Below are 13624 nucleotides of genomic sequence, written 5' to 3'. Positions count from 1 at the left end.
CCCATCTCTGAGATATCTTTTTTCACAACTACAGCAGATTTTGGCTGATGAGTTCAGAAGTTTTTGAGGCCAAGTTAAACGGACAGAATGACCAAATGCAAACCTCCTCAAAAATCATGCTAAAAAGGAATCCTAAGGAGTTATCACTACTTACCTTCTTTATAGTCTTCCTTTTTGGGGCCTGATTTTGGCTTTGCCAATTGCCTACATTATGAGAAAAGGAGAACAGAATTCTTGTATTACAAGTATTGTACAGCAGTATTACATCACATGGCATTGTACAGTCTCCCCTTGGCATTGGGGAACTTCTCCAGGTTTATAATCTGGTGCTACAAAACCAAGAAAAGGCCAAGAAAAGCCTGTGGACCTCAGGGAGGATTCAGATCCCGAGTCTGCTGTGTACCATATGCACACAGTTCTCTAAGGGCAGACATTTCCTAATTTTCTTGTCTTGACATCTCAATGGGCAAGTAATATCTCAGTAAACAATGTGGAGGACAAATCTCAAAGGACCTGGGCAGAGACACAGTCTTTTTACACAAGGAGAAAACTTCTACTAAGAAGAGTGATTCTAGTTCTAAGACACTGGCACTGACATGAACATACTCATATTCTCCTGTGGATTTTCAGCTGTAGATTCATCTTGACATGACTCACTGTGCATGCTTTCACTTTTCCTTGTATTAATCGAACAGAGACTGAACACCTAGAAATACAATACCTTGAAAAGTGTCGATTGACATTTTCACTTAGTATTTCCATGCTTTTGTCAAAGCTGGAGTCTGAACAGGGCGGCATGTTTTTTCTCATCGATCTTAAACAGTGTCCATTGAAACATTCAATGTTGCCAGAGGAATATTCCTAGAAAAAGAAGAAAGAACATATTTATCTGAACCACATATATTTCCTCATTTGGGCAAGTTTAGTCTGTTACACTCCTGATCCAAAAGAGTGATGCAATTAACTGTAGGTAAGCTTCGAACCACTCTACACTAAGAAATACCTCTCAGGAAAAAACCCTCACACTATATTTCAAAGAAAAAAACCCAAACAAACCTTTGATTTCAAACTTGGTTCAGTGACCATAGTCACCAAAAGCTCACGTACAACATGCAATTTCCCCACTGTTTTAGGAAGGGCCAAAAATTGTACTATAAAAGAAGGAAGGGTTTGGAGTAAAAAACCCAAAACATAGAGAGAGGGAACCCCCTCTGCTTGCTTTGGATCACCTGTCGGACTGTGTTTCTTCTCTTCCCTGAAGAGACGTCTTTAGGCGAGCTTTGTGCTCCCAACTGTGTTGGATCCAACCCAGGAATATATATCTAGACAGATATATTGCTAATAAATGTGTCACTATTCCTCTGTAGTAGCACATATTAACACTCTGTAGTTGGTGCATTTACCACCAGCAGTTAGGAATCTGCTCTTCCCTTGCTTCAGCAAACCACGCTATTTACCAGCCTGGATTGTGTAAGTTCCTACTGAACTTGGCCAGGCTGATAGTGCTGCATTGGCTACAGTCAGAAATTAGACTCAACTGCACCCAGCTCCTCTGATCTCTGAGGACCAGCTGGAATGCAGGGGGTTCATTTTCTGCCAAATTTCTGTATCTCTAATGCAACAGAAAAATGCCTTGTCCTGGAATAGTTTTTCTCCTATCTCTGTTCCATTTATAATGGCATTCAATGGGACATAAAAAAATTCCTTCAGGAGGATGGCGTTTATCAACAGAAAACCTAAGGGAACTGAAGATACACTTCTTCATGGCTGTTGATCATGTTTACCTTGGTGTTTCCACAAGGAGGATGATACTATTGACTTCTACCATGTGAGAAAAGCTGTGATGACCATGGGAGGGGTTTTTTCCACTTTCAACCCAAGGATAGTGACTCCACCTCTTCCCTGGGCAGCCTTTTCCAAGGCTTAACCATCCTTTCTGTGAAAATTTTTTTTTCTGATGCCCAACCTGAACCTCCCCTGGTGCATCTGGAGGCAATATTCTCTTGTCCTGTCGTTAGTTGCCTGGGAGAAGAGACTGACCCCCTACAATCTCCTTTCAGGTGTGATAAGGTCTCCCCTGAGCCTCCTATTCTCCAGAATAAACAACCACGGCTCCCTCAGCTGTTCTTCATATGACTTACTATCTAAACCCTTCACCAGCTCAGTTGCTTTTCTCTGGATACATTCCAGCACCTCAACTGTCTTTCTTGTTGTAAAGGGCCAGAACTGGACACAGCATTTAAGGTGTTGCCTCACCAGTGCCAAGTACAGGGGAGCAATCACTGCCCTGGCCCTGCTGGCCACATAATTTTCAATACAAGCCAGGATGCCAAGACAAAAAGGGAACCCAGGGGCACACTGACCTCAAATACAGGTCACAGACAACAAATTTATTCCCCTCAGTCAACTACACCAAGGTTACAGACCTGGAGATGCAGTTTCCAAAGGGACAGCAGGCACAGGGAAACTAACTCATTAAACTCACTGAGACTAGAAATTTGGAACAGGACGAACCCATCAGATATTGATTTAACTTTTACTGCAGAAAAGTATGTTCATTACTGTCTATGGATGAAATGACTGTATAACTAAAGATAAACCACATGCTGATATCAGAAAAAACTGCAAAAGCTGCCAGCAGCAAGTCCTCACACATCAACAAGACAGGAAAGAGGCATTAGGACTTAAACATGCAGCCAGCACCAGCATCATGATCTCTGTCAGATGGGCACTTCTACATTATCTCTGCAGTTAAAATCTTCAGCAGAGCCCTGCATCCTACAAATGAGGTAATGACTCGAAGTCTCAAAGCATGGCAAAAGTCAACAAAAAGCAAAAAAGGGGAAAAAAGAAACCAAACAAAAGACCCTTACAACCAGTTTCTTGACAACTCTGCTTTGGTTTCAGGGATAGGTTTACATTTAGCTTTCTCGTTCCTGTTCTCCACAATGAGAACTCATGCCCGCTGTGCTATCTGCCTAAGGCTGCATAACCTTCACCTCTGTGCAAAGGGCAGCTGGAGGCAGCCCCTGACAAGCATATGGAGACTGCAAAAACAAAGCAGTGATCTTTAAGAAGGTTCCATGTCTCTTTGCAAGGGAGAAAAAAACCCTTGCCATCCCATAGATTTCTTTCTTCTTATTTCAGCAGTCTTGAAAATAATGGAAAAAATATAAAATTAATCCATACAACTGAAACTCCTAAACATCCAAGTTGGATGTGGTCTGCCTTTATTTAACACAGAAATGCAGGACAGCCTGCAGAGAAGAGCCTGACTTGGAAAGAGCAGTTTTAGCTTTTCAAGGCTACGTTAAAAACAATGAACTTCTGAAATGATTCAGTTATTAAAGTCACAACAAAAGAGGCAGAGCACAGTTCACTTGGCATCCCTTACAATAATGCAAGTTGTCTATTTAGGATACAAAGAATGCTTAAGGGAACATTTTCACTCGTTTAGGTTATGCAATTTAATTAGGTACAAACGAGAACCGAGTTCTAGAGGTTTTGTTTTTAGAGAGTCCAAAGAACTACCTAGATACATTTGACTGAGAAGTATTTTACAGACCCTTAAGGCCAGCTGGAAAGCACTTAAGAGGTAACGCTGTATTTCGTGTCGAGCCCTGGTTTTGATACGTTTTTGTCATCTAAACAGAGAGGGCTCTATGAGCTAATGTATTACCCCAACCCCAGCAAACAGGTCTATCTTAAGATCTTTTTAAGACAACTTTTACAAGATAAGGAACTGAACCAAAACAAACGGGGATGGGGAAGGACACACACAGCACAGCAAACCTGAGGCGGTGCAGGTGTGCATCCCCAGGGCCCAGCTCCCAGGCCGAGCCTCTCCGGCCGCGGGGCGGCCCAGGACGGCCCGGCTGCTCCTCCACACACTGGGCCGCTCACCCCAAACACTCGTCTTTCCTCCCTTTTCTTTCCCCCACGGGCAGCGCTCCCCGGCGCTTTCGCAGCTCCTCCGGGCCGGCACCGGCTCCCCCGCCGCCCCCGGGCCCGCAGCGCTGCCCGCCGGGCCGGGCCGGGCCGGGCCGCCCCCGCCCCGCACTCACGGCCTCCTCGGCTCTCCTGGCTCCGCTGGATCTCGCGGCCCTGGCGGACCCGGAGCGCGTCCAGATGCGGCGGCTGCTGCTGAGCGCGGGGGCTTCCAGGGAGATGAAGTCGGAACTGGAATCCAGCAGGTCGAAGGGGGGCCGGCGGCAGCGGCTGTCGCGAGCGGCCACGCGGGGCGGGCGGGCGACGCTGCTCCGCAGGACCACCATGGTCTGGGGGACACGGGGCAGACCCTCGACGGGCTGAGCCTCTGCGCTCCTCCGAATCCCTGCGGATCCCTCCCTGCGGATCCCGCGCCCCTCTCCCTCCTCCCCCCCCCAGCTCCGGCTGCTGCTCCCGCGCGCGCGGCGGAAGAACACGGTTGGCGCCGAAACGGCCTCAGCGCGGAGGCCCCGCCCCGTCCCGCCCGAGGGCCTCGAGCCCGCCCCCCGCTCCGACCGGGCCCGCCCCCCGCTCCGACCGAGCCCGCCCCCCGCTCCGACCGGCCCGCCCCCGCTCCGACCGGGCCCGCCCCCCGCTCCCACCCGGCCCGCCCCTCGCCCCGGCCGGCCCGCGCACCCCCTGCTCCGAGCCGGGGTGGCGGCGGATCTTTCAGAGGCGCGGTAGAGTCTGCCCCCGCCGGGCCCAGAGAGGGCGGCGGGTCCCTCACAGGCGCCGTAGAGGCTGCCCCGCCGGGCCCAGGGCGGGCGGCGGACACCTCAGAGGCAGTGTAAACGTTGCCCCCGCCGGGCCCAGCTGCTCGCACCGGCCATGGCGAGGCCCGCGGCCGCCTACGAGGCGGCGGTGCCGCCGCGCCCCGCCTGCACCTACACCGGCTGTTACTGGTAAGGGGGACGGGCACGGGCCCCCCGCGAGCGCTGGGGCAGCCGCGGCTGTCGCCGGGAATGGCGCGGCTCTGCTACCGGGCTCTGCCGGGCTCTCGGCTCCGCTGCCGGGCTCTTGGCTCGCTGCCTGGCACCAGAAATGATGTTGGGAGGGGAAAAAACCAAAACCAACTGGATTTTGTGTTTTGCAGTGAAGAAAATGTGTGGAAGCTTTGTGACTACATCAGGAGTCAGGATCGGTACCCTTTAGAAGAATTTTATGCTGTTTTCATATCCAATGATAGGAGGATGGTGAGTCAATGGGATGTGATCAGAGTCAGCTGTGGAGAGGCTCGGGCCTTCAGACCGCAGCGCAGTGTAGGGGAGACATGGCCCCAGCGATTTCAACCACAGCTCAGTGTAGGTGAGTGAGCCTTTAGCCCAACCTGTAAGTGAAACAGTCCATCTTGTAGTTCACTTTGGCTCAGAGCTGTGCCAACCACACCACATGAGATCTTTTAATTATCCACTGCATTCAGAACAGTGGGAAAGAGGTGTGGTGTCCCTGTGAGCTGTGGGGTAATTCTTCCCTGTAATCTGTCAGTTTAGGAGAACGATTATCTTTGTGGAATCATAGAGCCATTAATAACCATAAGGTTGGGGAAGACCTCTAAGATCATCAAATCCAACTGTTAACCCAGCACATCAGTGTTCCCCACAAAACCATATCCCCAAGGGCCACATTCAAATGTCTTTTGGATGCTTCCAAGGATGGTGATTCCACCATTTCTCTGGACAGCCTATTCTAGTGTGGCCCAGAATAGTATCTCCAACTTCATGCTCCTGAGAGAGAAACTGGGGAAAACTTTCTGACTACAGCACAGATGTAAAGTGAGGAAGTTCATAAGTTAGCAAAGAACTAACCAATTTACCTGAAATTAATCTGAAAGACTTTATTAACTTCAGATTCACTTACAACTTTCAGATTCCACTCTGGAAACAGAAATCTGGACATGGAGATGAGCCTGTTGTCTGGGTAAGGCATTCATTTCTCCCTCAGTGATTTTGTGTGCCTCTGTAGTTGACAGATGCAGGATCAGACATGGGCATCTTTACTGTAACAAACTGCTCCACCTGAACATAAAAGAACTTTTTTGCTGTGAGGGTGATGGAGCACTGGAGCAGGTTGCCCAGGGAGATTATGGAGTCTCCATCCTTGGAGATAGTTAGAAGCTGTTTGGACACAGCCCTGGGCAGCTGGCTCTAGGTGTGCCTGCTTGAGCAACAGGTCCAGATGACATCCTGAAGGCCCTTTCAACCTCAACTAATGTATAGTTTTGTATTAATATTTATTATTCTTTTACAAAATATTTATAAATAGCCTAAATCAGGTGCTCCTTTCTACCATCCATTGTAAATTAATAGCAGGACAGTCAGTAAAGTCCACAGTGACAAGCCTTAATATTGGTAAGAATACATAAGAAGTTAGTGAAAATTTATTATCTGGGTATTGAGGCTACCAGCGTTGTAGAATTATGAGTAGATGACTGTACTTGTAAGAAGTAGGTGGTTTAAAATATTTATGTAGGTCTGCCACATGACAGTAAAATATAAGCAATACATGTATTCAGGTGTCAGCAATTAAACTGACCCATAAATGGTGGCTTTGGAGTGTCATTTGATCAATTGATGTAGTTCAGTTATTGCTGCTGCAGAATGCCTTGGTATCACTGCAGAATCCTTTCAGTTATCTGGCACTGAACAAGCTTTATTGTGGCAATTTCTGTTTCTGGAATTCTGTGAAATAATCTGCAAACTTCTGAAGTTCTCTGATTTCTGAATCATTCATTCTCCCCCAAAATATTGGTCTCTTTACAGTACAAAAAAAAGGATTAGTTTAAAAAGAGATCTAAATGTTACAGAGATGACCTAAAAAGGAATAAGAGAGTCGGGAAAGGCCATGGCAGAATGTGGATTTCTCATAAATATTAATGGTTGAAAGGTGTTTTAACTTTGTTTCAGTGGAATGTAGGATGCGTACAGCTTGTAAGTACACAAATCCCTTTGTGGTTTTAGTACTGAAAGTGTCAAAAGACAGTGTTAGAAACCCTGGATGGATTCAATATAAACTTCAGTAAGCTGTTGACAGTTGCCTTCAATTTAATTTGGAAACCATCACTGTGCATACCTGACACCTGACAAGTAACTGCAGTGTCCCCAAACCTCCACCACACCTATATTTCTTTCAAGTTAAGGAATAAAACCTCACCTCAGAACCCAAGTGTCAAGACAAAACAGTTGCCTTGAAAAAGTGTGATATAGTACCCATAGGTGTGTTCTCCCTGCTTCAAGAGCTGCTACAGGAATCTGTCTTATTCCTACAGTCTTCTTGGTCTGAGCTGTTTGCTGGTTTTTCAGTAGCATGCTTGGTTTTCAGGTGCTTCTGGCAGCTGAACACCCGGCACTCAAATTCACAGACCATGATACTGCACCAGGTACAAAATCTCCTATTAGAAGAAATCACTAGATAATTTTGATGTTAAGCTATCATCGTATCTTACTGTGAGCTTTGATTTAGGACTGGGTCTAAGGCAAGAATGCTTATCCCATTCAACTTCTGTGTTTTGTTGTGGAACACTAAAGAGATTTGCTGTATTTTAGGAGTAGTCTACACTTTAGTTGTCTCAGCTTAAATCACAGGAGGCTGCAAAGAAACAGAAAAATTACCAAGGTGTCTGGAAAAGCACAGTGGGCAAGACAGGAGTTAGGAAGTCTCTCTCCTGCTTCCAGAAATGTTACAGGCTTAGTATGCTTAGTATTCAAGGACGGAAAGCAGCTTTAAAAAATGGATCTGAACTGCTTTTAGGAAACACTTTTTTCCCCACTCTCTTTTGTAGTTTCTCATTAATTTCTGTTTAACTAATGACAATTACCCTTCTTCCCAGGACTACCATGTTATTCTACTTCATGTTTCCAGCAGAGAGCAGAACTTCATTTATGATCTTGACACAGTGTTGCCGTTTCCTTGTCCTTTTGATGTGTACAGTGTGGAGGCCTTTAGGCTGGATGATAACCTTCGTCCAGAATTTCACAGGTGATGACGTAAAATATAAAGACTTATGAGTGTTATTTTGTGAAATCAAAGATGAAGTTCTCTTCGTGTATCTGCAGTGGCAGAGGGTTTTTTGCTATACTCCAGTAAAATAAATGCACTGTATTATTTTTCTAAAGCTCTTTACCTTAGTCATCAAAAGCCCTTTTCTTTCCTTTTCCTTTCCTTTTCTTGTTAACTGCTTAGTACTGAGTGCTGATTTGTGTATTAAATGAAATTTATGCTCCTTAATGAGAGAAAAGCACTCTTGTTCTGAGTGACTAATGCAGTATTGTATGCATGCATCTTTTGATACAATTTTGCCTTTTATTTAGAAAAATCAGAATGATTCGAGCGGATTTGTACTTGAAGGTTTTTGCTTCAGACAGATCTCATATGAAAGATGCAAATGGGAAATGGCAGAAACCTCCTCCTCCATATCCTTGCATTGAAACTGCAGGTAAGTTCCCAGAACTCCTTCTTCCTGCTTACAGTGTTGAATGGCATAGTCCAGGATGCACACCAGAAATAAATATACTGCCATAACATTTGTCCAGCTAGCTTATTATTTGGTGTGGGAAAAAGTAGGGCTAAGAAGCACATGGCTCTCCCTTTTCTGAACACATAGTCTAACATGCCTCCTGGCATACTGATATCAAACATTAATTACTAATCTTCATAAAAGCAGAAAGTGAGAAGTAAATAACACTGTTCTGTCATTACAGCAGGGAACTGAAGCAAAGAGGTCAAATAACTTGCTTAGAGGTCACAAAGTGAATATTTAGCACACTGATTATACCCCACTGTAGCTTACAGGTCCCATTCTGGCAGAGCAGACTATGCTTGCAGGAGGAAGTTTTCAGGCTCTGCTCAGTGTGATGAGTTTGCCTGCATGAGATGTTTGAGATTTCTCTACCAGTTGAATGGACTTGAGAATGCTTGAAGGCACACTGGCAAGCTGGCAAGTTTTTCCTTAAGCCTCTAGTTAATGGCCTCTGGGCCAGGTAGAGAGAGGGGTAAAGACTTGCCATCTATTCCAAAGAGCTGCTTAAACCATTCTTATCACACAACACTTCAGCTTATTCTAATCCTGTGTGTATCAAGCTTGCTAACATTTGCCATGTGTTTGTTTGGTCTCTCATTTTATTCCAAAGGAAGTGTGGTGAAGTTTTGCTTTGAAAGAGTTTTCTTGTTACTCCTCTGCAAGTTTGGTTTTGTTGCTTTGTTAATAATGCAGTACTGCTATGTGTTTATGTTAGAGAGGGCAAGGTCAAAGAAACATGGTTTGTGTTTAGTTCCAAGTGTATTGTGGTTTTAAGTTGCTGGGAAGTTAACTTTCAGTCTTTGCTTTGGCTTCTAAGGAAGCTTCATGTTTCACATGAGGGTGGAAATGAATTGTGAGTGAGCAGGAGCACAGTCTTCGTTATGAAGCTTCAGGTGTTTTCTAGACAACCCAGATTACAAAGCACCTTAAATTTCATGTCTTGGTCGTTATCTTCAGTAGAGTTTTGTGCAAAAGTAGTGTAGGGACTGCAGAATGCCTGAACTACGGTGGGTGGTTCACTGTTAGCTGAAGGCTCCTGGGTACTGAGAGCTAATGAAAGTGGGAGAAATATAGATGAGGGCAGCCAGGAAAGTGAAACTGTTCTACTGAAATCAAAAAAGTAAAAACAATTACTTTTGGATAGTAAGTTACAGAGTGACTCAAAAAAGCTGCAGATTATACATTATCTGTAGCTGGAGCACTTGACTCCATAACTGCAAACTGTAACTCTCCCCTTAAATTGGACTTATTTGGTTGTGCTTTACCTCACTGAGGAGCAGTAGCCACAGGTCTCAGCCAGCCTCCAGATTGTCTCTGATGCTGGTAAATAGTGAAAAATACAGAGCTCTTCCTTCCTCTTATGCATTAATTCTTTGCTCTGCACCTTGCTGTGCTGAAAGAGATGTCTGTAGGTCATCTAGTCCAACACCTACTCAGAACAGGGATTCCTCAGGGCCCTGTCCAGTCTAGTCTTGAACACCTCCAGGGATGGTGATTTCATCACCTTTCTGGACAGTCTGTTTCAATATTTGATGATAATCATGGTAAACAAAAAATAAATAAAAAATCCTAGTATGTAATCTAAATTTTCCATGTTCCAACTTGCTTTTTTGACTTCTTGTCTTCTTGCCAGGCTTCTCCAAGAAGGCTCTGGCTCCATCATCTTTGTGTTCTCTGATCAGATAGATGTAGGCAGCACTAATGTCTTGCCTTCATCTTGGTTTAAGACTGAACAGATTCAGTTCTCTCAGCCTCTCTTTGCATATAATGTTGCCTTTCCCCCCAAAAACTGATGGTCTTCTTCTGAGCTCTCTCTAGTATGTCCATGTTTAGGGATTTTTTAGTATTGAGGAGCTCCACATGGACACTATTCCAGCTCTCTGCTGCTCTGCTCTGGTGTCCTGGTCAATTGGCTGAAAGAAACTTGTTACCCTGCACCCACTGAAGGTGGAAAGTCATTCACTAGGGAATTTCAGGTCTGATTTAGAGTAGGAATAGGTTGTCTAAAGTCTCGGATGTCTAGTTCAAGATGTCTTTCATTTATTACCAGTTCCTCCAGCTTTATTATTTGTCTTCCCATTGTATTCACTTGAGATACCTTATTGTGATGTGTGCTTCAATGTGCACAGTACTGTGACTCTGTGAAGAGTCTGGGTTTAACTGTAATGTCTCAGCACAGTTTTATCAGGCATAAAAGTGCCTTATTTTTAACTTGATGGAAAACTGGGTGGCAGACCTTTTGTTATCATAGAAGAGCCTGTAGTATTAATGTGCATGTCCATGCCAGGTTCCATTTCAGATAACTGTTTTCTCCTTGCCGTTTCACTTAGATAGAGTACTCTGCTTTCCATGTCGATTTGTGTTTGCATAAGATTAAATTGCTTACATATTTAATGTTAGAGGTGACTGTAATTCAATGGCTGACAGAATTAACTTAACATTGTTTTAATACCAGTTTATTTCTGAGGCACATTTATATCAGAGTGATTTGGTTTGGGTTTTTTTTTGCTTTCATTTAGAGTAGCCAAATTCCTAAGCTCTGGAGAAGTTGTAGGGTTTTTATATTGCTTCTGTTTCCCATCTGTATTCTTTGATGTTTATGGCAATTATATTCTGGCTGGATGCCAAGTTGCCCACCAAAGCTTCTCAATCACTCTTGTCCTCAGCTGGACAGGGAAAATACAATGAAAGGCTCATGAGTTGAGATAAGGATGTGAAGAGATCACTCAGTCACTCACTGATTACTGTCATGGACAAAACAGACCTGACTTGGGGAAATTAGTTGAATTTATTACCAATCAAAATCAGAGCATGACAATGAGAAGTGAAACAGATCCTTAAAACACCTTCCCCCCACCCCTCCCTCCTTCCTGGGCTTAACTTTATTCCCAACGTTTTACCTCCTCCCTCCCTGCTCCGCATAGGGAAATGGGGAATGGGGGTTAAGTCAGTTCATCACATCAACATGTGCTTCCTCCCTGCTTCCTCCTCAGGAAGAGGAGTCCTTCCCCTGCTCCAGTGTGGAGTCACTGTCTTAGGGGACAGTCTTCCATGAACTTCTCTAATGAGAGTCCATCCCACTGGCTGCAGTTCTTCACAAACTGCTCCAGCATGGATCCATTTCCACAGGCGTGCAGTCCTTCAGGAACAGGCTGCTCCCACAGGGGGCCCCACGGAGTCACAGCTACTACCAGGAAACCTGCTCCAGCATGGAATCCACTCCCCATGGGTCTGCAGGTCCCTGCCAGGAGCCTGCTCCAGCACAGGCTTCCCACTGGATCACAGCCTCCTTTCAGACATTCACCTGCTCCAGTGTGAGGCTCCTCCATGGGCTGCAGGGGCACAGCTGCTTCACCACAATCTTCGCCACAGGCTACAGGGGAATCTCTGCTCTGGTGCCTAGAGGATCCCCTCCACCTTCTTCACTGACCTTGGTGTCTGCAGCATTCTCACACAGATTCTCACTCTTCTCCTCTCTGGCTGCAATTACTTCCGTGCAAGAGCTTTATTGTTCTCTCTTAAATACATTATCTGAGGGGCACCATTGTCATTGCTGATGGGCTCAGCCTTGGCCACAGTGAGTGAGTCTGTCCTGGAGCTGACTGGCCCTTGCTCTTCAGGACATGGGGAAAGCTTCTGGCAGCTCCTCAGAGAAGCCACCCCTCTAGACCCCTGCTACCAAAACCTTTTGGAATTGAATTGAGGAATCTCTATCAACAACCAATGAAGCATTTCTTCCCTGCTACCAACTCAAAGGGAATAAATCTTAAAGTGTGTTTTTCTGGCTCATGGGGTTGCAAAATTTTTTTAAAAACATTTTATAAAAGACAAACAACCCCAGTCCAACCAATTAAACAACAACAAATAAAACCCTCCCTCAAAATCCTCAGTATCTCCTCAGAACTCACATGCTAAGCATTAGCCTTTTGAAGCTGACTCTGCTCTAGGACTTCCCAGAGTTAGGCCTTGTGTTTATTACTGGCATTGCTCTGGCCTCTGTTCTGCTCTGCTGCCATGTGTGCCAGGAGAAGCTGGCTGACCTAACTGGTTGCATGGTGCTTTCTCACCCTGCCCTGTCCTCAAAGCAGCTCTGCTGGAATAAACATACCTGAGCTGCAGCAGATTCCCCTGCTCCCACCTGCTCGCCAGTGACCTCCTGCTGAAAGAAAACAGAGTATTTTGTTCAAATAATAAAAATTAGAAAAAATGTGATTTGGTGCACAGATTCATTATTCTAGGGCTAGTGGGCCTGGCCTGGGGTTTTCTTTTAAATCTTCTTTCCACAAATTAATGAGAAGAACTGAGTCTGCTTGGTTTATGAGTCATGATGTGATCAGCCCTCCTTCCTGCAAGCCCCTGTAAAATAGGGCTTGCACAGCGCATTTCCAAGTTACTCAGAACAGGTGGTCATGCAGCTTACAGACAGCTGTTCGCAGCAGCGCTAGCACTGTAAAGCTTTGGTTTGAATTTCAGTTCTCCCAAGGTGTTGGGTAGTACACTCGTAGGATTGATTTATAAAGACCTTTTGTTCTTTTATTATTATTATTAAAATCCCTTGTAGTCAATAATCATGGGGTTTTACTTGGGTTGTGGTTTTTTTTGTTTATAAGTGCATGAATAGGACAGCTGACAAACAAGAAAGCAGCTAGACAGGCCAGGCAGATCTCTGCAGTTGCTTTCTGTGTCTCCTCTCTGAGAGGGTGGTAGGATTCCTAGTCAAAGTGTAAAGGAAGGCACTTATATGAAGTAGCTCCTATGCACTTAATGGGAATCTTCTGCTCCTCTCATTTGAGAATAAAATTCCAGCCCAACTTTCTAAGTATTTTAGGTCCCCCTAAGGTTAGGCATCAGCAGAACTGGTCTTGGAGGCTTTGTTCCAGACTTCTTTGCTTCCAGCAGCCCTTCAGCAGCTGTCGTTATGCTGAGTTAGTCCAAGGCCTGTGAGCCAAGCTGAGGCTTGGCTGAAATGTTGCTTTCTAACTACTGTTGGCAGAAGCCACAAGTATCATGGCTAACAATGCCATAAGATAGTCCATGGCTGTTTTCTTCATCCTTGCTCTGGATAAAAGGGTCAGGCTTAATTTAAACAAAAATAAAATTATTCAGGAGTCCCAGAAAGTA

At 45.2% G+C, this 13624-nt stretch overlaps 2 protein-coding genes across 8 annotated transcripts in view; one reads left to right on the top strand and one right to left on the bottom strand.

The window, feature by feature from the left end:
* The window catches only part of ATAD2 (ATPase family AAA domain containing 2), a 35411-nt gene extending 31012 nt beyond the window's left edge, over positions 1-4399 (bottom strand). The window contains exons 1-3 of one of the 2 annotated variants that reach the window (XM_071553890.1): positions 4065-4399; positions 722-861; positions 155-204 (exon numbers count right to left, since the gene is read on the bottom strand). In XM_071553890.1, coding sequence (XP_071409991.1) covers positions 155-204; positions 722-861; positions 4065-4274 — 400 coding nt within the window. In that variant the 5' untranslated portion in view covers positions 4275-4399. The remainder of the gene's footprint in view (positions 1-154; positions 205-721; positions 862-4064) is intronic. The other variant, XM_071553889.1, reaches the window with a different exon arrangement.
* Positions 4400-4601: 202 nt separating this feature from the next.
* Positions 4602-13624, top strand: part of NTAQ1 (N-terminal glutamine amidase 1) — a 38313-nt gene continuing 29290 nt past the window's right edge. For 4 of the 6 annotated variants that reach the window (XR_011697706.1, XM_071553888.1, XM_071553884.1 and 1 more), the window contains exons 1-5: positions 4602-4889; positions 5081-5180; positions 5854-5904; positions 7814-7962; positions 8295-8419. Coding sequence is in view for 5 of the 6 variants with exons in the window: in XM_071553888.1 (XP_071409989.1) it covers positions 4816-4889; positions 5081-5180; positions 5854-5904; positions 7814-7962; positions 8295-8419 (499 nt within the window). In the remaining variant the exon portion in view is untranslated. The other 2 variants (XM_071553883.1, XM_071553887.1) reach the window with 2 other exon arrangements.

The sequence above is a fragment of the Pithys albifrons genome, chromosome 4, assembly GCF_047495875.1.
Source record: "Pithys albifrons albifrons isolate INPA30051 chromosome 4, PitAlb_v1, whole genome shotgun sequence".
NCBI classification, from domain to species: domain Eukaryota; kingdom Metazoa; phylum Chordata; class Aves; order Passeriformes; family Thamnophilidae; genus Pithys; species Pithys albifrons.
Note: the sequence above shows the minus strand (reverse complement) of the source record. Positions and strands in the feature narration are given on the sequence as shown.